We start from the raw sequence: 24933 nt of genomic DNA, 5'->3' as shown, positions 1-24933 counted from the left end.
GAATAGTAGCTAAGATTTTCTTCCCCCCTTTCCTTTTGATGACAGGGCCAACTCATTAACTAAAGGTAAACTGTGTACAGATTACAAAACTGAGAATAAAGAAACATCAAGTGACACATGTCACCCTTAATATGACATTTTGAGATGATTTCGAATGGAAATAAATTAATAAAAAATAAAATTAAAATTGATGTGAGAGATGAGAATGAAATGATTATGATTTATTTTTTTTAATACAACAAACCAAGTTAAAAGAAAATTGATATGACAGCAAATTTGTCAGGATTAACCTTTCTTTAGAGTTTAGAGCCATAACCCGTTGATTCGTAAATTATATTAATTATCCATATTAAAAATATTACATTTTTATCTAAATTTTAAATTTAATTTGTAACAAAATTTAATCAGTCAATTCAATTGAATTTAATAAATTTTTATGGGCCGAGGAGCACAAGCGGTTCTGTTCATGGTCGGTTACCATCTAACGATGTCGTCTTAGGAGCTGCGAGAGCCCCGCGCTTCTGCTACTAGCACTCCGGCCTGTCCCTTTTGTCGTCGGAAATGGAATCGGTTTCAAACCTCGGCAACTTTCTCCTTCAGTTAGCTTTCCCTTCATCCTTTTTGTCTCTCTACACTGTCAAATTTCGTTCGTCACAACGTAATTTCTCTTTGATTCTTATTTTCAGGTTATCCGAGCCAATTTCTGGGTGTCTTGCCAACGCACCCTCCACTCCAGCTGAAGGCTCCAATGTTTCTGCCAAAGCTATACTCGAATCTCTTCTCCCAAGAAAAATCCCACCTGAAGATTCTGCCTTTCGCGCAACTATCAGGGATTTTTCTCTAGCATGTGCTTTGCTATCCTCCTCCAGCTTCAAGCCCTTAACCCAGGACTATTCGGACCTTCTCTCATGGATCCCCAATCATCTTTCTCGCCTTGCTAGCTCTGCTTTCTACGATTTCTCCAAGGCATACCTTACTGCTTTTAACGACAAAAATTCGAAGAGGGTTGCTGAATTGGGCTTAAAGTGCGATTACGTACCTCAGGAGCAGAGATTGATTATGGAATTGATGCCTGAGGTTTTGCTTTCTCTTAAAGACAGAATCAAAGAAAGTTCTATCGATAAGTCTGACGAAACTGAAGAGTTCGCTGCTGCATCCGCGAGAGCCCCTGTTGGATATGCAATTATGGCTGCCTATCAGTTAAGATGGTTTATTACTCAGGTATCGGTCTTATATCTGATTTTTGTTTTTAGGAATATTTAATCTTGGCTCAGTTTTTTCTCCCTCCTGATATCGAGATATTAGTGTGTTGATTGCTCTTTTCATAGGTTCATTATCCTCATTTAGGAAAGTTGTGTGGATTAGTGATACCTTCTGCGCTGACTGCTGTTGACCATTGGTCGCCGGAGGTGAAGGTACGAGATTCCCACCAAATGATTTTACACGTAAACTCGCATAAAATTCTGCTTGTTATCCGATACAAGGTGCATTCGGGCAAGGTTCTCTCTAATCATGGCTAATTTAACAAGGAACTAATGATGGAAGGTAAAACACCCTTAAAACTAAGAAAGGCAGCTTTATTGCCGTTTCTGTATCTGCTCTGGCTCACTCCAAAAGCCAATAAAACATACTTAAGACCAGTATTATCAAACTTTAAAGGATGAATATTTGTATGTTTGAAAATAAACGCGTATAACGCTGGTAAGGGGAGATTTTTCTGCCGACCATCCTTTTGGAGACATACTTCAGCAAGTTCGGATGCTTTTTTGTAGAAACTGAAATGTTAATCTGAATTTATGTTTGGAGATTGTGTACGATGCTGATAGGTTACCTAATTTTGCTTAGACTATGACTGAACACAGCTGCATCTTGAACCACCCTCCACCTTGGATCACAAAGATGGAGGGAGGAGAAAGAAGCTTGCGTCCTGACATAGCCACTGTTTAATTTCTATTGAAATTTCGTACCTTTTTGATTAAAAAAAAAAGATAAAATAAAACAAACGTGTATAATGCCTTATGCATTAATACATTACAATAAGGCCAGTGAAAGGATGACTAGGTCCTACTTAAGACTTGAATCCAAAAATGGGGGTAAACTTAAAACTTTTGAGTCAGAACACCCAAAACCAGAAAATTTATACAAAAGCTGCCTGTGGGGAGTCATAATTCTCAATAAACATATCTCCAACCTCTTCAAACAAGTTCTTATCTGCACACTAGGGTTGTCTGGGCTCTCAAAACTTTGAAACAACCTCAAACATAAAATATGACCATGTTGAATCGCTAAAAGACTCAAATGAATGTAAAATTTCAGTTTTCAACATTCCTGATCTGAGTTAGTATATATCTAACCAAATAAGCTATAAAATTCACAAAATTTTTACTGGATAATATAATAAACATGCACATGAAAAACCTATCAAAATTTCAGCATCAGAAATACTTCACATCAGTACAGAAAATTCTGCATAGTTAGCTATTGGCTGCAAAAATTCATAGATATCTTACCTACACTGGAAATTCATAACTTGGGTTATACAATTGTAAATTGACTCAATCTTTATTACTATCTTTTTAAAGCTCTGTATATATCATAAAGATTTCATATCCACATACCAACTAAACAAGTGTAAAATTCAAAAACAACTTGTCTGACCAGACTTTGTCGGCAAAATTTTAGCTGATCTTCATGTTTTCAAACCTAATGAACAACATAAACTTCCTCCAAAAACTGTACCCAACAATTTGGCACCTACCAAACCCAAAGACCTTAGAAAAATATCTGCCCAAAACACCATTTAAAGGGAAGAAGTAACATGTCACAACAATTAATTCATCATCAATTATAACCAAAACCATTCATAACATAAATGTTCATTCTATTACTATCCATAACCCATGATCATCAAGTATTTAACACAAGTAAATAGCCTCAAGTGTATATGTCAAAGCCATTACAACAGGATGGCTTAATTTTAACCATACCATTCTGTTATATTATTTCAGGGACAGGGTATGATTAGCTTCACTCATCTTGCAAAAAATGTGGATACTACTGAGCTTGGTGGGTATGCGGATGTAATTCTTGATGCTTGCTGCCAGAATGTTGCAGCTAGCGATGAGATCTGGTGCCATGTTGTTGAGACTTCAGTAATTCTTGTAACTTCTGTTCAGAGAAATAATCCACGTAGCCCATGGTATACTGGTGCTGTACATTCTTTAACTTTTTTATGTCATGGACTCTGAACATTTCTTTCCATATATTCATATGTTAAATACCTACTGGAACCCCAAACACTGACCAGTTTTTAGGCTGAAATTTGAAACATATTTTTGGAAGAGATGTTATTTAATAGGACTCTGGACATAGTCCTGGTTTTTTGGCTCAGTGAGTAGAATGATCAGCCGTACTTTCTTTTCTAGATAACTAACTTTTGGCTTGTTATAGGTCGAGAGATGATAAATGTTTGTTTGATGATTAGAAATTCAATTCTGTTGGCTTAATATTTTTAGATAATTGACTACCTTATCCAGTTTATTGTGTCAAAAGATATATTCTACCCATGGACATGTTGGATTTGAAACATTTTTTGCTCCAAGCAAAGAATTTCATTTGCCACTAAAGAGGTTGTTTATTGTTTTTTTTTTTAACAAAGTTTTAGAACAGTTATTATCAACTTTTTTCTCTGATTGTTACTATCAGAGGACAAAATTTTTGATTCAGCCATACTCATGTGTTATTCTAAATAAATATTTCTGATTTGGTGAAGTAGGTTGGCTACTGGTGTGTGTTAATTCTATGAGCATATTAAATATATGCATGTTAATTGATCAATGATGTGGCTTTGAAGGTTATCTATTTTTTTTCGTAAAAGTATTATGTCTTCCAACTTCCATCTTAACAACAATCAGTTGCTCTTTTGCTGAAGGTATGAAAGAATACTAAATGAGATGTTAAGTCACTTGGAGCGCCAGCCCAGAAACAAAGAACGTCGCATTGCTTGGCTTGATTATGTTGATTCCTTATTTGATGGAGTTGCTCTTTTGTTATTAGCTCACTTTAGGCGTATTTTCCCGTTGTTCTTTCAGTGGATGCATGCCGATGATGATGAGACCCTTGTGTTGGTGGGTATTATTATATGCACTTATTTTGGATGTCATTCTCATTTTACTTACCAGTGCAGAAGTTTTAGAACTTAACCAAATTATACTGTCAATTTTTGGACCACATGATTCAAATTTAATGTTTTGATTTTGATTAATATTCAACATTTGTTTGGCTGTCTGCAAATTTTGAACTATAATCATTGGTTGCAAATTGTTATAACTGGGATCAGTTTCAGCATTGCTTTTCCGTCCTTTTCATGAGTTTAACATGTAGTTTTATTCTTTACATTTCTTATGGCAAATAAGTTCTAACTTCTAAGTCATTTCTGATAAATCCTTTTTCATTATACTGTTATGCACAGGTTCTAAAACGTACTTTTACAATTCTAAGGCAAACGTGGATTAGGAATTCACCGTATATTCAAAGGTGAATTAAATAAATTCAGCATATGAATTATGTATTTCAGATAAATGTGGCTTTAAAATGCATGAAAGCAGCACTCGAACATGTTTCATGTTTCCATGGAACATGTTTTTGTAGTGAATTCCCTTTAAAGAACATATTGTTCTTGCCATGAGTTAACATTGCATCGATTTTGTCCCATCTCGTGATGCAGATTGTTCCATGTCATGATATTCAAGTAATAATTAGGGGGAAATGATCAAAAATAGGAAGGAAAAAAAAAGTAGTAGTTGAAAGTAACTGATATTTCTTTTTGTTTGTTCCAATGATCATCATGGGTATACACCTTACCAAAAAAAAAAAAAAAGGCGATGCTTTATAATTTATTTTCTTCTTTATTTATTTATTCAGATTTCAGACCGTTGGTTGATGTAAACTTCCAATGACATCCAAGATTGCTTGAAAAGCCTTCCCCGCCTGCTTTGCAAGGAATTCTGATGCTACGAAGAATAATCATATGATTTATCATTGATAAAATGTTTCCTTGCTACGAATATTGATCTTTCTTTAATTGATATTTCTTTATGATTTTTCCCCGGAACTGCCATGAGGCTCTAACTCCTTAGGAGTACATAAATTTGATTTCAGATTAGTGGAGGAACTTGTTCTCGTGTATAAGGAGGCCGCATTAAGAAAAGCTCGAGAAGAAATTAGAGCACATACTCGACAGATACTGATCCTACTTCAACAGTAAGGCCGTTATTTTTGGATAAGTTTCAATTATGGTTACTTTCCTTCCCTGCTTGAGAGAGAATTTTTCTGGTCTACGTAGAAGCAAAGGCCTGGAGTTTAAAGCAGCTTGGGACAGGCATAGACTTGATCCAGACCTGAGTGCACTCGGTCAATCTCTTATTGGAAGAGACCATTCAAAACTTGATACCATGTCAGAGCATTCTAATGAGCAGAGCCTAGTCTCTCTTCGAATTCCATGAAGCTGACTGACATGCAATCCTGGTTCTTTCAGCCTGCCACTCAGTTGAAATCGTGATTACTCTTTTACTTGAGCGTGGTAATGAATGCAAGCAAAGCTTCTGTTCCCGTCTACCCCCGCCTCCCCAAAAAAATAATAATAATAAAAAGAGTTTCCGTCCATTCCTGTATTCCATCTGGCTATCTTCTTTCCTCTTATTTTGAACTCGTAATTCTGACCAAGTTCTGAGTCTTCCATGAAATTCAGTGGCACGAGAGCTCGATGCCACTGCAACGAGTTCTCCAAATTATAGCATCTAGATAAACTATTTTTCATTCTAAAAGACTTGATTCATTTTCTGTCTTTATGAATTTAGCTCCAAAAGTCAGGCGGTAATTGTTACTGCCAAAGAAAAGAGTTCATTCATGACGGTAAAACGCATGGAAATTTCACCGATGCCCCCGCTTTTAAAATGATTAAATTAAATGACAAATGTGGAGAATTTTTAGATAGCTTCCATTTCTAAAATATGATATTTACAAATATCCATTTACTTTGATCGTTCAGCCGAACAACTTTGTATGCACTCTACACATTTTTCCTCCGATTGGGGAGCTCAGAAATTATAACTAACTAAACTAAATGCTTAAGAAATTCTGTTGCGAGGGAAAAAATATATTATGTCATTAGCTAAATCCAATGAAATACATGTTAACAGACGAGTGACCCAATTCTATAGCTCTGTCATCAAAGAATATAAGAAAAAGTGGCATTCCTCTATGATCCCAGCATGGGTATGTAGAATATAGACAGACATGAATCGCTTATTGGAACTTTCGTATGCGGGCTATCTCTGATCAAATGCTAATACAATGGGAAACCGTTTAATGAAGCTTTCCCTGTAATGGGGAAAATGTCAGAAACCTCCGATGTCTGATCACTAGTATGATGGTGATGGACAAATCTGCCTAATGAAATCGGTGCTGTAACGAATGTAAGATGTAGCAGTCTCTCCGTACATCACTTGTTTCGCTTTTTGGCCTCACTGTAAAGTATAACTCCAAGGACTGTAAGGGAGTAACCCAGCATTCCAGTAATTGAGACTGGATTTCTAAATATCATAATTGAAACCACTACCGCCACAGCACCTTTAGCGTTCCCAAGAACCTGTATAAGCCAACCCTCGTGTTAGTGTATCAGGACTTCCAAATGCAGGGCTCCAAGAAAAATGTACATCTTCCCACCCAAATGCCATATCAATCCAAATTACCAAACGGATCTTGGACGTCAAGGTCAATAAATTCAATATTGTCTTCTCAGAGGAAAAGAACTATTCACGGTTTCATCATGAATTGAAAAACTGAACATCGTAGACAGAATTTCTAGAAAACAGCTAGTTGTGCATCTCAATGACCTACCAATAATACAACTGCTTTAGTTTTAGAGCACCATCCAGCATAAAAGCAACATCCTCCAAACTAATTTTGCAATAGGTTTCGATCATTAAATATCCAACCTCTTCCCTATATAAGTTACTTGCAAAACTATGACAAGGGGCAAAAGCCCGCATGAATAAGTAGGGTATACCTGAAGAGTAAGAGCGCTCGTATGTTTAGTGACCAAAAAATTGGTCAGGTTGACAAAATAGGCAAGTGCCGAATTAAATAGCAAATACCAAACGATCTTGACATCATCTCTAGCAAGAGCCACCGTGATGCCAACAACATTTTCTTCCATCACAAGTGTCGCGGGAAGAAGGAAAACAACGGCCATTGGAGCCATGTAAAGAAGAAGGTTCATAGAATTCAGTTTCTCTCTGAAGTAGAATAGGAAAGCCAGTGATCATTGTCCCATTTTAATATGTAACTTGGTTTAAAATAGAACAAAAGTGCAAAGAAATTAATCCTAATGTAGAGTTTCTTACCCTTCAGAAGAAAGCAAAATTCCTTGTAACACTGATTTTAGGGCCCGTGCAGCTGTAGCTGCAACACATATTATGAACCCAAATAAATGGAAACTTGGTTCGCCCTATGACCACACAAAGAAAAGAACATAGAATCAGAAGCCAGAACACTGTTAACCACCAATATTACTTGATGACGCATAACAAAAAGGAGATCTAACACTATAATTAGAAAATAAGAAATGGGAAGCATCAACTCCCTGCAAAAGTTGAATTTCAGTTCAGCAATAACTGAACATTTCAATTCACTTGAAAATTCGTTATCAGATTGAGAAAACCAAATAAGTTTACCAAACAGCAATAGTATTATATAACATAAGCAATGAAAAGCTGCAATTTGTTATTGGATCAAGTGTTACATTTCATGCGGTCATCTGATATCATATGCCAGCTTAGGTCTGCACCTGGACAAGAATGAAGATGTATTTTCCTGGTTTGATAAAGGATTTTTTTTTTTTCCTTTCCGGCCGAGATGTTTGACACGGGAGTCAACAAATAAAACAGGGAATGTAAAAAAAATCACTAAATCATCCAAATTGTACAAATAAAAAAGAACGATGCAAAATCAGAATTCTAAATTGAAAGGAAGAAAACAATAGCACGGGTACCCCGCTAGCAATGATGACCCCAGTAACAACAGGAATAAGGGTTACATAAGTGAGCCAAGCCTCCCTCTTGAAGGTCATGAGGTAAGCAAAAACCGCAGTGAAGAATGGCGTCGTCGCCCCGACCGCCTGATTGAAGGATACAGGCAAGTAACGAAGCGATACATTACCAAATACAACGGACACGCAGAAGACGAGGCTGAGAGCTGAGATCTTAAGGAACTGGAATCGGGATCGAATGGTCTGCACAGGCACCATCTTCATCCACGCTATAGCAACGTAACTGAACAAGGAGCAAGCAGTCATGTGGCACATGGTGAGGAAGATGGGGTACTTGAAGCCATAGTTGCTGAGCAGGTATTTGTTGAGCAAGAGGACCCCAATGTTGGAGGAGTACCAGGCGGAGACGAGGCCGACGGTGAATAATTTACCGGAACCCTTCATCCGGAGAGGCGGGTTTCGATCAGAGTCGTTTAATTTGGAAAGAGAGGAGAAGGGACTAAAGGGGAAGGGGAGGAAGAGAAGAGCATGGATCGGATAGAAAGTGGGAGGGGAGGGATCTGGGAAGCTGAAGATGAAAGGAGCACCGGGCAGGGAGATGGCGGGTCAGCGTCGAAGGGTCGGGTGTGGAGGATAACCAGCAAGGAATGTGCCTCTGCAAACTGTGCAGGGAAGACAGATCAGTAGGAACAGCATTGAAAGCACGGATTTCGAATTGCAGCCAGAGGAAGGTCGTTCCTTTTCAATTCTTTCGTTTGAGACTCCATATTTTGAGTTTTGACTCGGTGACGGATGGACGACCCGAGATGAAAGCAAAAGCCTCAACGACTCGTAAGTGAATGATGATTACGGGAGTGTTTGGTTAAAAATTTATTAAAAAAAAATTTACAAATTTTGTACTGAAAAGCCCTTTTGAACGGAAGCTATGTTGCTTGATTTATTTGATAAAATATTAACCAAAACATGACAAGTATTAAATTAAATTGATGGTTAATATATAGACACAGACAATGTTGGGGGAAGGAATAAACCATGACCGGTGTAAAGAGGCTCGGAGTGCTTCAGGGGCGAAAATGTGGCATCATGTGCGCCTGATCCTGCACACGCCACTTTGCTTACGATGGAGTTCTAATCCTGCAATGAGCATAGTTCCACTTTACTTGTAATCTACCATCCTTTGCATTTTCGCAGTCGAAGGATATCTTGTGTACGTATGTAGCTGCAACAGCCACGTGCTTATACCTTTCTCTTTTCCATAACTCCGCCATGTGTTCATGCCCGGTCAAGACTCATGTCAGCGGCTGCTTTTCTCATAACCTTTACTCTTAATCACTTCTCAATCAATACTGAGTGTATTTATATATTTGCTGAACTTTCTATAGACGCAAAACATTACTGGAGAAACATTCCGTTACTTAGTGAACACCGACAATTTATATTCATTTTTGAAATTAGGATCTGATTGATTTTTCACGGATTTCTTAAGTTTTCTTCCTCAAATACTTTATCTCCATACTTTTTTTTTTCACAAAAAAGTTTGTATAACTTAGTTTTAAAAACTCACCAAAGCCGGGACATATTTTTAAGTTTTAAAAGTGCTTACAGATTATCTAGTAATAAAATCTTCACAACAACGGTAATATTTCATCCAAGTAAGTAGTAACCCTATGATTTATGGGGCAGACTGGACGAACATTTATTATTTCTCAATTCATATTTTTTTTTCCCCATCATGTGTACGGAACTCAGCAAATACTAGAGTGACCCAATTGTGAGTTGCCTTCTCTCTCTGACTTCATCGTTTTTTTAATATCAACCTTGGATCTTTATGGACCGTGAGATCCCAGGTAGCAAATCCTCCTAAACTTTCATATATTACCAAACTGGTAACAGACAAGAAAATACAAGCTGCACAGTTGAAGACGCTAATCAATCAACCATCCTATGCCCGATTTTAATTGGACATAATAGATATTGTAAAAATAATTAATTAAATGATAAATTTTAATCATAGTTAATTATATTATAACGTAATTTATTTAAATATTATTTTTTTAAAATTAATTTTAATAGAACTGAAAATATTTGAATAGTTTATTTAGAATCAATTTTAATTGTTTAAATTATCATAAAAGATATTATTTTTTAAGATTAAATTATTAATAAATTTGTATATAATATTATTAATTTTGTTTTTGAAATGAATTTTATTTTTATTAAATTTTATACTTTTTTTATAATTTTTTTGTCTTTATTTATAATTTCTCCAATGCTTTGATCAGCTTTTCTCGAGATGACAATTGCAAATACAGCTTTTGAAAAAAATTAATTTTAACATTAATAATCGATTAATGATAAAAGGTGGTGTTTGAATATTTTTTTAATTAATTGATTTTTTTGCTAAATCAATTATTTACCTAACCAAATAGGCACCATGTGTCATGTGTGAAATGGGGATTGATCAAAGACAACTCCATTAATCTTTCCAACCAACCTAAAATAAAAAAATTGAATATTGTCATTATTTTACAACTTAAGTTTACAAATAAATATACAGCATTATCAACTATGTACTTATGCTTGTCATTCTTTCTGAACATGTCAGAGTAGAATTTAATTTCAAAAACGACTTCCAAATTCCAATTGCCTTTAGCAAATATGTATAAGAAAATAAGGAAAAATATACACAATGGAATGAAATGCCAAAATATCACAAGTTTAAAACATAAGCATTCCTATCTACCTCAGTTCTCATGTTTCCACTTGCTCGAAAGCACAGACACACAAGTAGGGATGGTTCTCAGCTTGCCATCAACAACACCTACACCAAACCATATAATTGTAACGTTTTCAGTCTCACCACATGTCTCGTTATTGCATTCCGCTTTGAATCCGGATCCTTAGAAATGCACTTCTTTGTGAATTGTGATCTTGTTTCATTGTTTCTTAACCAGTTGCTAAATCGTAGTCTCGCGGAACGTGACGGCTAAACAATGCCTGTCTCGCATTATCTTACTGCATTGTTCTTATAAGTTAATTGTACAAAATTAATTAATGAAATATACTGAAAAGTAAATGTCCGCAAACGTAGCAAGACCGTTGATTCCTTAAAATTTAGACAGTACTCTAAACATGTACAAGGAGATGATTTTTGTTTTGGGGTTACCAAAACAATATGGTGACAGAATTAAAAGATGTGAACTCTTTGAGTACTTGTAATTTTTGTTGGGTGTTGATAATGAGACGTTAAATTTATCAATGTCAAGATTTGCAGAATTAATTAGGTAGAATGATTTGTTGGATGATCGTGGGGGATTAAAATTACAGAAGCGGCGGGTTAAAAAGACGTGGAGATGGGTTTGTTCTTGCAAGAAGATGAAGTGAAATGAAGGGACCCATTTTAGATGGTAGAATAGAGAGCAAATGAAACGCAGAACGCGCGTCGCCTTGGAAGTCGCTGAGCATGAAGCCCAAAAAAGCACCCAAAAATAAAAAAGGAGCAAATACGGATGCTCTCCAACCTCAAACTCACCGGGAAGCGCTGCTTATCTCTCACCTCCTCTTTTGCCAATTTTTTCTTCCATTGATATCACATTCTCCTCCACATTCATCCCTTTCGTCTCTGTGCCGATTGTTGCGACTTGTGATGGCAGCACTGCAGGCAAGGAGGGTCGTGTTTGAGGGCGGCACAGAGGATCGCTATGGAATGAGAAGCACCGCCTCCTTTCGACGTAAAATAAACCATTGTCGGAAGCTCTTCAGGCTCCACACGGGACGTCGCTTGTCTTGGGCCTTGTTGTCTCTGGCTTTCATGTGCGTCCTCGTCAAGTTTGTGCTGCTCAATATGCTTTTCCAGCTCAGATTAGATCCCTCCATTCATTCTAACGTTGTTCAAGATATACCCTCGCCGCCTGTGTTGCTGGTTAGCTTAAAAACAACATTGCATGTGTGTGTGTGTCTTACATTTTAATTGACATATATAATCTTCTTTCAAGATCAAATGAAAAGGTAAATTCGCAAAACAGATCATTCGGTTCTGTCAAGCTTATGATAATTATGCACTTTGGCCTGAACATAATGCTTGCTTAGTGCCTGATTAATCGGGTCCCACGCAGCTCCTTTGATTGTCACCCTTGCATCATAAAGTTAAGTAGCGGAAATAGATGCTTGCCTCGGAGTCAATTGCCTGTGGATATGTTGATCACATGCATGTGTTGATGCAAAATTTATCTTCGATCTTCAAATGCTACATCTTGATTGTGATGCCATTGTTGGTTTAATTCATGTTAGTTAGACTCCTGAAGTATGGAAGCAGCCTAACAGTGACAACTATTACAAATGCGTGGACAGAGATCGTAAAAGTACGTAAGTCCAACGGCCTTTATTGTGTAAAGTTTGAGTGTCGGTGAATTCCCCACTAGGCCACTTTTTAATGAGCCAAGAGTTTCCATCCTACAGGGAGATCAAACGCCACAAATGGTTACCTTTTGGTTCATGCCAATGGAGGCTTAAACCAGATGAAAACCGGCGTGTGTAGTCAATTTCTCCTTCTAGTTAATTATCTCTTATTAATTCCTCTAATGCATGGTTCGAGTTATAACTTAATTTACCCCGTGCCACTCGCAGATTAGTGACATGGTTGCCATTGCAAAAATAATGAATGTCACCTTGGTTTTGCCTTCATTAGATCATCATTCCTTCTGGACCGATCCTAGGTATGAATTCTCAACCGTTACAATTGTTTTTCTTGCCAAACAAGTCTTCCCTTTCTAATTCCTTTGGTTACGGTGCTAATCGTTTCAGTGGTTTCAAAGACATTTTCGATTGGAATCACTTCATCGAAGTTTTAGCAGATGAAGTTGATATAGTGGAGACTCTACCACCCCCGTTAGCACAAATCAAGCCGCTTGTGAAGGCTCCGGTTTCTTGGTCCAAGGTAACGCATTAGTCACTGACGAGACATGCACATATATAATGTGAACATACGGTTTCCCCCATGAAGTTTTGACAGACACAAAACCAATATGAAACATGCATGTAGGCCAGTTATTACAGAGGGGAGATATTGCCATTGTTGATGAAACACAGAGTGGTTTCATTCACGCATACTGATTCCCGCCTCGTGAACAATGGTCTGGATAATTCCATCCAGAAGGTGCGTTGTCGTGCAATGTACGAAGGACTTAGGTTCTCAGAGCCAATTGAAGAGCTCAGTAGGAAGTTAGTAAATAGACTTAGAAAAAACAACAGCAACCCATACATTGCACTCCATTTAAGGTAATTATGTACGTATGGTTCGTTCATTAGAGATTGCCGTGAGTTTTGAGGTTTTCTTTTCTTGACACTAGCAAGCACACATATACGGTGAATTGCAGATATGAAAAGGACATGCTTGCTTTCACAGGCTGTAGCCACAACCTGACAAAAGCAGAGGCCCAGGAGCTTAGAAAGATGAGATACAGAGTGAAGCATTGGAAGGAGAAAGAGATCGACGGCAGAGGAAGGCGGCTGAGGGGACGATGCCCCATGACTCCGAGGGAGATGGCAGTGTTTCTGGAGGCTCTCGACTTTCCACTCGACACAACAATTTACATAGCCGCGGGCGATATTTATGGCAAAAACGGAATCAGCCACCTGCTGGCCAAGTACCCCAATGTGTTCTCCCATTCCACTCTAGCCACCTACGATGAACTAAAACCGTTCAAGCTCCATCAGAATCAACTCGCCGCTTTGGACTATGTCATCGCGGTCGAGAGCGATGCTTTTGTTTTCAGCTACAACGGGAATATGGCCAAGGCAGCCAGGGGCCACAGACGGTACCAAGGTTTTCGAAAGACCATTGACCCAGACAAGTACTCCGCAATCTCTGATCATCTTCACGTACGACACCCCGAATCGAAATCTAATATGTATATGCGTTTTGCAGGCAGAAATTTGTGAGACTAATTGATCAATTGGACAATGGTTTGATATCCTGGGGCGATTTTAAACTAAAGGTCAGGAGCCTACACGTAAACAGGGTGGGAGCACCAAGTCTTAGGAAGAGCAAGCGACACCCAAAATTTGAAGAGAGCTTCTACGCAAACCCCTATCCCGGTTGCATTTGTGAGAGGTCGAGGAACACCATGGAAATCAATGACTAGCCTGTGGGATTATTTTGGCCGTGTTACTGAAAACTTCAGACGAAGTGAAGCGCCCGTTGCTGTTGGCATTTTCAAGCTTCAGATTCTACGGAGTCAGTTTTTTTTTTTTTTTTACTGGATTCAGTACTGCTTGTATGTTTGTATAGAGAATTTTGGCCGCTAGTTTTGAAATAGCACCGTTGTCTTTTTTTTTCACATTAGTCTTACTGAGAAGTTGTGTTCTTTTTATTCTTGAAAGGTAATGGGGGTTTAATGGAGTGAATTAGCAACTCAAAGTTTGATGAACTAAACTCAAATATTTGTTAAAAGAGGTATCCAGATTTAATGTTCCATAGTATTTCAAATAAAATTATCTCCAATGTGAAGATGCTTCAAAGCAAAAAAAAAAAAACACTACTTTTAATTCTTATATTTTACTTGAATTTTTATTATAGATCTTTATATTTTATTTTAGTATTTCAAATTCTTACACTTTCCTTTAGCTATAACATTAGTCCCTACATTTTGAAAAGAATATTGATATGACACAAACAATATTAATAATACCGACATATTAATTAATATCATTAATTTTGTATTTGCGTGTCAAACTAATGCTAATATGGAATTTTCAATAAGAAAAAATAAAAAATTTACAACTGATGAAATAATTAAAAAGTATAAAGATCTATAATAAATTCAAGCAAAGTGTAAGAATTTAAAATTATATTTTTTTTTAAAATAAAAAAGTCATATTGAATTTTAAGTACTTCCAATTTTTACTCTGATAAATTCAGTGAGAAACAATCAAGTCATGACCCCAAAAAGGCCCTCATAGGCTCATACTAACACTAGCATAACCAACCATCTGTCAGACCAAAAAAACCAGAGAGAACAAACGAACTGAAATTGAAGTCATCAAGATTTATAGATGCGGACTTCATGGGATGATTATAGCTCCCTTTGTCCTTAAAGAGGTGAGAAAAATGGTGCTTGCAGCGCAAAATTCCCTCCAGGGCTGCATAATTTGATGGCGATATGGGACAGCCACCAAGTGAATATTTGAAACGTGATTTGTGATAGGATTGGCCCTCTTCTGTCACCTACAATCGGAAGAAGAGAGGCATTTATATCAACGATGACAAACTTGGGCATTATAACGTAGATCAATCTGTCAACATGTACTAGATGCACTCATTTAGGAACAGTAACTATTATGAATAATACATCTACTAAAGTTGGGGAAGTGTGGATTCTGATTCGTGAGACTCTTCACAAAGAGTTGAACGCACGTCGACTGATAATAGTCTTGGTCATTTGGTTCTGAATTGATCATATTGCATCATCAAGCATGCACTTCACGTCAAATATTTTGTGATGATACAGATGAATGACAATTGCAAAGTAGTAACAGCAACAAAGTATTATCAACGCCTGCTGTCGACTGTTGCAAATATCAAGTCTTACATGTTGGATCATGGACCAGCCCCTAACCAGTGAGGAAAAAATTTATATTTGTCCTCTAGGCCTGACTACCCATGTAACCACCTTGATACAGAGATACATACGGTCCAAATTTGAATGGCATAAAAGATATTGTTTACGATATTTTTTGTAATCCTACCTTCTCCAAAGGATAAGCAGTTTTGCCACGTGGCACACTTTGCTTGTGTCCCAGAAAACATGCTAGCAGCTTTGCTGGGGGACCTTGTCCGGAACAAACAAAAGATGCCACATTCAAGTTTAACAATAACACCAAATTTTGCCTAATCATAAGTTTAAAAGATAAAAATCGTTCAAAATCAAAGATTGGCCAATTAAACGGGTAAATGAATCAGAATTATATTACAGAGCTCTATATCTGTCGTGCAAAAGAAGACATACGTGACTGGAAGTTTTTTGTTGAGACTGCCTGCCTCCTTGAAGAGCTGCTCATAATGAGGCTTACAGTAAAGAATACCCTCCATTGAGGAGTAGCTGCTTAGCTGAAACATCAATATCACTGACTCTGAGTTCAAAATGTGAACTCAGATACATAAATGTAGCCCCTAAGTCGTGGAACACACAGGTAATAGTACCGGCTAATCTCAATGATAATCTTAAAATCTTAAAAATTGTCCTCACAGCAGTAGCTCAAAGAGAATGATTTTCTCAAGCTATCCCCTCTCTTTTACAGGCTTTGCTGTATTTATTTTTGAGTTTTTAATTTTTTTAAAAAAATAAAATTACTTTACCCCAAAATATCTCCCACTATCTCAACTTCCTATTTGCTTATTTACAATTTCAAAATTTTAATTTAAAAATAATAAAGAAATTATTCGTACTTCCCATTAACATATTTTTGTATAATTTCAAATTTCTAATCTATATATTAATTATATATATATATATAAATACAACTGCAATTTTAGGTCTAATAATTCCATGTGTACTTGATATTTTTATGTTTTATTATTTATTATTTAAATTCTATATATATGCAAGTAGAATTGCAAGCTTAGATTTAATAATGCCATGTGTCATTGATATTTTCATATTTTTTATTTAAAATATCAATATAAATAAAATTACTTCACTGCCATATATCTCTTCTTTAACCCAACTTTCAATTAATGTATTTATAATTTAAAACATAATAATCAAATTCAAATTTATAGTTTAGAAATAAAATAAGCAAATATACATATATAAGTAAGACTTTGATAATATGCAATTTCCTTTTAACTTTCCCGCTGCTAGCCCCAAAAATCTGTTCATTATCCTAACTTTCAACTTCTTATTCATAATTATAAATTTTTATTCCAAAAATCTTGCAAAAATTTTGACAATAATTGTTATTCCAAAAAGTTGAAAAACAAGTTGGTAGTTACATGTATAATTGTTTTGTGAATGCTGGAATTTCAGAACGGCACCTGACCTTATATTATTTTCCTATTAAAAAAATACATCAATTTTTTGACATGATGAGATTTAAAGCTCCACAACCCCGTTCTCTCTTAAAAAGTGGAAACAATTACAAACCCCTCATGCATACAATTTCTAGTTGCAACTGTAAGTGATAGGTTTTTTTTTTTTTTTTAAACCATGACAATTACCTCTTTCTTCTTTCCTTTCTCTACATTTATGTTTAATCCAAGACTGCTCTTGGAGTGACCACCTCCCGGTCAGGTAACTTGGTGCACCGCTTTGTGGACTAAATCTTGTTATAGATACTAATAAAGCACAGGTTTGAATCATTGGATTCCTTCACTTCATTGTTCAGTTTTCCTCTTCAGATGCATCAGGATAGGTTAACACAAAAGAACAAAATGCTTGTTAATGCTTATTAAGATTTTGGTTTATGTGTTAGAATAGACAAAATTGTTATGATTTATCTTCATTAAGGTCTTCCTTTTGTTATTTGCTTGATCTTATCTTTTAATTAGATGCCTACTATATTTCATATGCGGGTGATGGCAATATCGAGGAAAAGAAGCATGGTATGTGTTTGTATCTTTACCCTCATTTTACTCCGATGTTGGTAAATGAATTCAAATCTTTTTTCTTGCAGTACAAATTCATGAAAGTTCTACGCTAACTGCACAAGCTAATTGGGATGAATTTTTGTTTTCATCCCTTATTATTAAAACAATGAATTAAATTTATAAGTAAAATACAATAATCTTTCTTCCATTTCTCTAAAATTACAGAGATCTCTCCTTTATTTATAAAACTTACATTTTAGTTCAATCTTCAACCTTTTTAGGAATATCCTATTAAAGATGCTAAAATATTTATTTTTTTTTATTTGCAATTGTGTTAAAAGCTTTAAAACTATTAATTTTCCCTTATGATCTGATTGCCTATTCTCTCTACCAATTTTAAAAAACTTTAAATGATTAAGTATGTGTATTCAAATAAATAATTTAATTTTTTTATTATAATTGATGAAATTTGAAGAAAAATTAACATAAATTATATTAAGTAATTTATTATATTAAATTCTTATTTCATAAATGTTTTAACTGCACATGTGAATATTATTTTAGCCAATTATACGTTAATTTTTTTAAAAGTACTAAATAAATAATTTTCATAATTATAAAATTTTAAATATAAATAAAAACATAATTTTTGGGGTAATTTAAATGATTTTTAGACAATATTTATATTTAAAAAGAGGTATTTTGGTTCAATATAGTATATGATTTAACGGGAGGTTCATATGGATTTCACAAATAGAATGAAGATATCTTTGATTAAGATAAAATGGAGGAAATGTCAATGTATTTTACTCTAAATTTATGAATAATATGAATATGATTTTAAAGATATAAAAATGTAACTACCGGGACATTGTTTGAATAAATTATTTTGAAGGTTTGGATAATAAAAGGACTACAAAAGATTTCATGATTAATTTAAAAAATTTTAAATTAATTAAATGATAAGAAAGTTTTTAATTTTGAAGTAGTGTGTGGTTTAATTTGTACACGTCAGCAACATTAGAAAGTTTATTTTAAAAATTATTTTCACTCATTAACGTCTTATATTCTAAATAATTATTAAGTATTATCATTTACTTACTTTTTAAAATTTTTTTCAACCCGTACATTGCACGGGCCAGTACTAGTTAATATAAAGCAGAGCACCAAATGGAACCAAATATCTTTGGCAAGCTTAACAAATCATGGTATAAAACCAACGTAAATCACTCATACGCGGTTGAATCAACAATGGAGCCTAGATACTAGGAAGTGAACAAAAGAAGGCTGCCTTGAAGGTTCCTTTGCAGGTGAGAGCTCCTGAAGCAAGCCTTATGGTAAGAAGTGCCACGGCGGATAGACTGTTTTCTCACAAGCCTGGCATTTTTGTTGAGTGCCTATAAAATACATGCCTGTGCCTCGGGGATCTGACTTTCCCAACTCATACCAATCTGTTGAGAAAATGGTGAAGAAAAAAATATTTCATTAATCAACTCAATGATGATTACTAACAATACAAACTTTCTTCACTTGAAGATTACAAATCATTCACCTCACTTGAGTGATGAACAAACCTCATTTTAAAAACTAACTTGAGATAAGTAACTTTATTAACCTCCCTCTTTGAAGGTGATATATAACTCCCTTACACCACATAATGATATGACCTTTTTATATAGATTTAGAGTTACTAAATAATTAAGTGATTAAATACTAATCATTTATAATATTCCAACACCCCCTCAAGTTGACACCTCTTTAACTTTAGGTGTTCAACTAGCCAATACAAAATACAAGGGTAGAGTATACATCAACTTAAACATATTTTTAAATTATTTTTTAAGAATCATTAGATAACCTATATTATAAGATGATGTAAAATAAATTATCAACTATCAAAATCAGTATGTCTGCCATCCATTTTTCACTTATGGTTGTTTATTTTTAATACTATGAAACCCACCTACTTCACTCACTCTCCCAGAATTTTGGAAGCTCTATTAATCAATGCCGTCGTCATTGCCCAACCAACCCCAAGCAAAACCTAATCTTCTTGTCGACCCAAACTCTATAGCATCCGCCCTGACCATGGGCATGTTCCTCGTCTCTCTCAACCTCTCTCCATCATTGCCTTTGCATTCTCTCTCCTCCCTACTACCATTTCCTCCACCACCATCCTCACCGACCCTGTCATCGGCCACCACCTATCTTAGTTAAGAGAATTATCAAAGACAAGAAACCATACAGCCTTGTTGAGAGAGATGACAGACATGGAGTTCTAGCTAGAGTGATCGAATTCATGTGGCAGAATGATAAGTCTTCCTATGCGCCTATTTGGCCTGTGAGTTCATCAAAAATTATTTACATGCCATGAGCATGCAACAGCTCATTAAAACCATTACAATTCATTATTTCGCTATTTATTGTAATATAATGTTTTTTTTCTTCAACTCGTCGCGTTCTCTCTCCTCCCTGGCACCACTTCCTCCATCGCCGTCCTTATCAACTCTGTCACCAACCACTACCTGTCTTACTCCCTCTTCCTTTGCCCAGTCAGAAACCTTGCTTCCTTCCTCACTTCCCTCATCTCTCTTTCCAAACATCATGTCACCTTCATTCTTTCCCCTTCTTCTCCACACATTCCTGTTCTATATTTCTCTCTCTTGCCTCTTGGAGTCATTGTCTCACCTGCTAACCCGCTTAGCTTTGCCTTGGAGGTGGCTCGCTATGTTTGACTTGTTCAACCCATCATTGCACGGCCACCTCTTCTACCACTAGACAAGGCGAATGGATCTACAGATGCAATTGCAAACGGTGGCGGAAGAACTTAGAACTCTAGTAGATGACGATGGTCAAAGGCGAGTCGAGGGGAGCTGCACAATGGTCAACGGTGAAGGAAATGGGAGCGTGGAAGATTTGTGGTCGTCGTTAGGATTAGTGAAGCCTGAACATTGATGCTGACAACTTGAAGAGGGAGGAGGCAAACAACTATGGAGTACGAGTAGCAAAAGACAATAATGAGAGAGAGAAAAAGAGAGGAGCCACCTATCAAAATTTAGTGGGCCATAGGAAAAACTAACGTCTGCATAGTCAAAGTTAATTGGAGGTATTGAATGTTTTATTTTTTAAAGTTTAAGATTTATTTTATAAAATTTTATAATATAAATTATCGAATGTTTTTTAAAAAATAATTGATTAAATTTGTACTTTTATCCATATATTTACACTATATTTAGGAGATTCTTTTTAGAGGAAAATGAAATAAAATAAGATGGCTAAGAGATATAAATTATTGTTTGTTAGTTTTTTTTTTAAAGAAGAATGGAATGATAATGAAAGCCTCTAAAATCCTCCTTTGTTATTTATAGTTCAATAGCTTTTGTTCTCCAAATTGGGAGGTCAAGGATGAAATGATACAGTATAATTATTTCATTTATAAAATTACTCATAACATTCTATCTTTATAAAAAAAAATCTCATTTGTTATTTTTATTTTTCAGCCATCTGTCTTACCTTCTACTAGAATTGTACATGGGCAGAGTCGGGCCAAACATCACCCTAACTCAATATGTACTTGGGCACTAGGCGAGCTATTGATCGAAAAAAAGGTTTTACAAGTATTTTCTAAAATACATATAGACAAAGTTTTCCTTGAAAAAATTATTATTATCATTATCATTATCATTATTATTATTTAAAACGTATTTTAAATAAAAATAATATTAGAATCAAAAGTAATTTTTTAAAAGTTTAAATGAACAACAATTGTCAATTATTTTTACATAATACTAAATTAAAAATGAATTTTAAATTTTGAAAGAGATTAAAAAATTATAATGATAAAAAATATCTAAAAGATTATAAAAATAATATAATCTATGATAACTTTTGATAAAAAATAAAGTCATAAGATAAATATTATTCATATAAAATTTTAAAAATAAAAGGTAAGATAGGGTTTGACTTCCTACCAATGCCTAACCCCATGCACCCAAATGTTTTGAGCAAGGTTGGGCTGATTGAGCATTTAGGTATAGTACATAGCCCTATCTCTTATCATATCTCTTTCATTCTGACCATCTCTCTCTGTCGCGCCTTTCAACACTATGATTCTGTTATGTTTTCCTCTTATACAATGGTAGTATTTGCTTAAATAGCTTTGTTGCTTTTTTTTTTATTTTTAATTATTGAATATCTTGTTTAACTATTAATTTTAATTATTATTATTAATTTTTATTGGATATAATCGATATTATTATTTTCTTTAAATTTAGTCATATGGTTATTATTGAAAGAAAAAAAATTTTAAATCATTCCATTTCATTTATTTTATAATAATTTTCACACATAGTTATATAAAATCATTTATTTTTATAGTAAAACTTTTAAATGATTAAAAATTTTATTCTATTTCACTCTGTTACATTTTATTTAATTTTATTAATAATTGTTTCTTTTCATTCAATTACAAACTTCCAGATACACTAACTATGGTCACAAGGATAATTTTCAAAATGATTCATTTTAAAATTTTCCGGTACGAGTATTGCCATATTATGTTGCCATTCCGCCTTCCCAAGTGGATACACAGTTGGCCCAGAGGCAACCCAAAAAAGAAAAAAATCTCCACGCCACCGATGGCATGCTGACATCACGATTTTACGATCGCCGGCTGCCGTGATCTCTCTCTGTAGCTGCATCTGCTGCCTTGTGTGAATCAGCGTCCTTTGAGCTGCCTCCCCACCCCGCCCCCCCCCCCCAAAAAAAAAAGTCTTCGTCGACACCCGTTGTGGCAACGTCATCCACCGTTCACCTCCCTCTACCTTCGTTTGCAGGTTACCTTCTGCTGGCTTTCTCCCTTCGCTTCTTCCATTTTTCCTGTAGATCTGGGATTCGCAGTCATCAGCGCTTTTCTCAATCGTTTTCTCTGGTTTTCGTTTGGAATACCTCAGCTTAATATTTCTGTTAATTCATCGGTATTCCTTTGCTCTACTTGTAGTTGAGATTAGACTTTTTAAAATGCTTGCGTCTGCCTGCGCCGATTCGTTGCTTTTGAAGGCTGTAGTTTGAAGTTTGATCTGAAATTTAATAATAGAAACTCCAAAATCAAGCTAGACCGGAGGGAAGAAACGTTAATCCGTTGGTAGTTTCTGAACTCACAATTGAATTAAAAAATAATAATAATATTCCAGGGTAGCAGTCTCGTCCGTGTTTCTTTTTGCATCGTACTATTTCAAGGGTTTCTGCATTTTACTCTTACGTGATCGATGCTCTACTCTAGAATGAACTCCTTTATTGCTATTTGCTAACTGGCGCTGCACCAATTTTTAAGATGGATCCTTTTATGGTGAGAAGAGAAGTCGTTCGTTTTGAACTAATCTTTGTCTTCCAGTTCATCTGGATGGTTTAGATTTTTAATAAAACATCCTTTTTAACATATCTAAACGCTTCCATTACGCAGAATGACTGTCATTTTCTCGTTCTAAATTGAAATCGCTCTAGGCAAGTTCAATAGCATCACTCTTTGTTCTGTCATATCAAATCTTCTGTTTAAGTCAGTTGTAATTTTCTAATTAGACGAACCATGAAGAAGATTGAGTTTAGTTTGATGAATAAAATTAAACCTCCATTATCTTAAGGAGTTATTGGGATCCTTGGGATGCGAGACAGTTCATGTGGTGGAATTTGAGGGACAGGTCAGCAGCAGCTTTTCTAGAAGTCGATGTGTCTGGCTGATTGTTATTTTGTTTCTCTCTACTCTTACCCATGGAACCCCATTAGATGGAGCAACTGCAAATGACTTGCGGCTTGAAGGTATTAGTAAGTTGAATCGGATTTCTTTGCAATGCAGGAGAATGGGACTCTGGACAATACTTGAGGGGTTTCTGCTTCTTGCAAATGCACTAGCAATATTAAATGAGGATCGGTTTCTTGCTCCTAGAGGATGGAGTTTCTCAGCTCATACAGGTGACAAGGCAAAATCATTCAAAGGCCAGCTCATTGGCCTCATATACGCAACTCAATACCTGAGAGTACCTCTTGTGCTTCTGAACACCATCTTCATTGTTGTAAAGTTGGTTTCGGGATGATGACTGGAATGGTGACATACCAATGCTTATGCCTGTTGTAAGCTTCGGAATGATTTTGTTACTACATTTGCAAGATACAGTGATGACTGTTAAATGTTGATTGAATTGAAATGTATATCTGCTGTCATGTTAGTACATTCAGCTTTTCATGTGTTTCACCAATAAAAAACAGCAGTACACAAAAATCAGTATATCTGATTTTGTTACTATTAAGTGTACAGGGTGCGTTTTTATTTATCCATACTGCTCGTATTTATTACATGGGCAGAATTTGGTTAACAATTCTAGTGATCAGTAGTTCTATCTTCTTCTCCATTTTGATTGTGAACGCAAGGAATTATTACTGGAATGTAGTTGTATTTTCAGATTGAAGTATTAATACAATGTACATTGCCTATGAATAGTGCATCTCATACACTGTAAGCTGCCTATGAAAAGTGCAGCGTATTGAAGTTTTTATATTTCATATTGATATCATGTTACGTATTTTTTATGGAGGATACTTTTAGTAAAATAATTTACAATTAGACTAAAACTTAAAAATAACCCTAAACTGTAAAATCTTATGGGTCTATGTTGATGGCAATATCCTTTCATCATTTCCATTATGGTCTCATTTATAAGACACATTCTAAAAAGTATATTTAATTTTATTTATAAGTCATGGTGCGACTTTTTAAATAATATTTAAAAAATATTATTAAAATTACTTTTTATAAGAGAAAAAAATAATGTGGTAGTACTTTTTAAATTTATTATATAGGGGTATATATGGAATTGTTTATACTTTTATTTTTAATATTTTTTTTTATATTGATATTGATGAAGTTGGTAGAAATGATTTATAAAGAGAATTGAATGAGTATTGATTTTCATTTTCTTATTCAGAGAAGATGCTCATGGCGTAAGTGACATAATGACTTCAGTTTCCCGTTTGCTTACGATCGCAGGATCGCAGTTTTTCATGGAATAATTCAAGGATAATTTTTTTGGTGGGTGACCATTTCTGTTTGTAGAAATAACTACTAAAGTATTTGTCTTGATTCTTTATTCACTAAAACTATGCTGCTTACCAGTTACATAGATTGGAGACATTGTGACTTTTTCTGGGTGTTATATTCGATTTTTTAATCTGATGTTATCAAGATCTCCATATATTGAATTGATTTATATCGGTAACATAGATGGCTTGTGAAGAAAGTATATGG

The 24933-nt window shown here is 35.2% G+C and overlaps 4 protein-coding genes and 1 pseudogene across 5 annotated transcripts; 3 read left to right on the top strand and 2 right to left on the bottom strand.

Annotated features, from left to right (window-relative positions):
• Positions 1-461: 461 nt before the first annotated feature.
• LOC129294273 (uncharacterized protein At2g39910) lies at positions 462-5664 on the top strand. Of its 2 annotated transcripts, none has more exons than XR_008589342.1 (8): positions 462-599; positions 687-1221; positions 1329-1415; positions 3009-3199; positions 3932-4127; positions 4472-4536; positions 4924-5262; positions 5345-5392. XR_008589342.1 is itself a non-coding variant. In XM_054932495.1 (8 exons), the coding sequence occupies exons 1-8, from the start codon at positions 562-564 to the stop codon at positions 5502-5504; spliced, it is 1374 nt and encodes a 457-aa protein (XP_054788470.1). In that variant the 5' UTR covers positions 462-561; the 3' UTR covers positions 5505-5664. The 2 variants fall into 2 exon arrangements, 1 of the variants encoding a protein (XP_054788470.1); XM_054932495.1 differs by having other exon boundaries at positions 5161-5262; positions 5345-5664.
• Positions 5665-6136: 472 nt separating this feature from the next.
• On the bottom strand, positions 6137-8951 carry LOC129294276 (probable sugar phosphate/phosphate translocator At3g11320). The gene is made up of 4 exons (XM_054932497.1): positions 8054-8951; positions 7407-7510; positions 7070-7298; positions 6137-6649 (listed from the first exon to the last, which is right to left on the bottom strand). The coding sequence occupies exons 1-4, from the start codon at positions 8492-8494 to the stop codon at positions 6503-6505; spliced, it is 921 nt and encodes a 306-aa protein (XP_054788472.1). The 5' UTR covers positions 8495-8951; the 3' UTR covers positions 6137-6502.
• Positions 8952-11745: 2794 nt separating this feature from the next.
• On the top strand, positions 11746-14404 carry LOC129294134 (O-fucosyltransferase 19-like). Its single transcript, XM_054932275.1, has 8 exons — positions 11746-11972; positions 12345-12411; positions 12509-12579; positions 12677-12765; positions 12854-12986; positions 13092-13327; positions 13426-13902; positions 13977-14404. Exons 1-8 carry the CDS (start codon positions 11757-11759, stop codon positions 14191-14193), a joined length of 1506 nt encoding a protein of 501 aa, XP_054788250.1. The 5' UTR covers positions 11746-11756; the 3' UTR covers positions 14194-14404.
• A 619-nt stretch (positions 14405-15023) lies between these two features.
• Positions 15024-19046, bottom strand: LOC129294510 (LIM domain-containing protein WLIM2b-like; annotated as a pseudogene).
• A 3145-nt stretch (positions 19047-22191) lies between these two features.
• LOC129294431 (protein transport protein yos1-like) lies at positions 22192-24126 on the top strand. The gene is made up of 2 exons (XM_054932806.1): positions 22192-22471; positions 23488-24126. Exon 2 carries the CDS (start codon positions 23492-23494, stop codon positions 23723-23725), a length of 234 nt encoding a protein of 77 aa, XP_054788781.1. The 5' UTR covers positions 22192-22471; positions 23488-23491; the 3' UTR covers positions 23726-24126.
• Positions 24127-24933: the final 807 nt, after the last annotated feature.

The sequence above is a fragment of the Prosopis cineraria genome, unplaced genomic scaffold, assembly GCF_029017545.1.
Source record: "Prosopis cineraria cultivar Desert tree isolate PC_DT_omini unplaced genomic scaffold, ASM2901754v1 PC15, whole genome shotgun sequence".
NCBI lineage: Eukaryota > Viridiplantae > Streptophyta > Magnoliopsida > Fabales > Fabaceae > Prosopis > Prosopis cineraria.
This window is presented reverse-complemented; position numbering and strand designations above follow the sequence as displayed.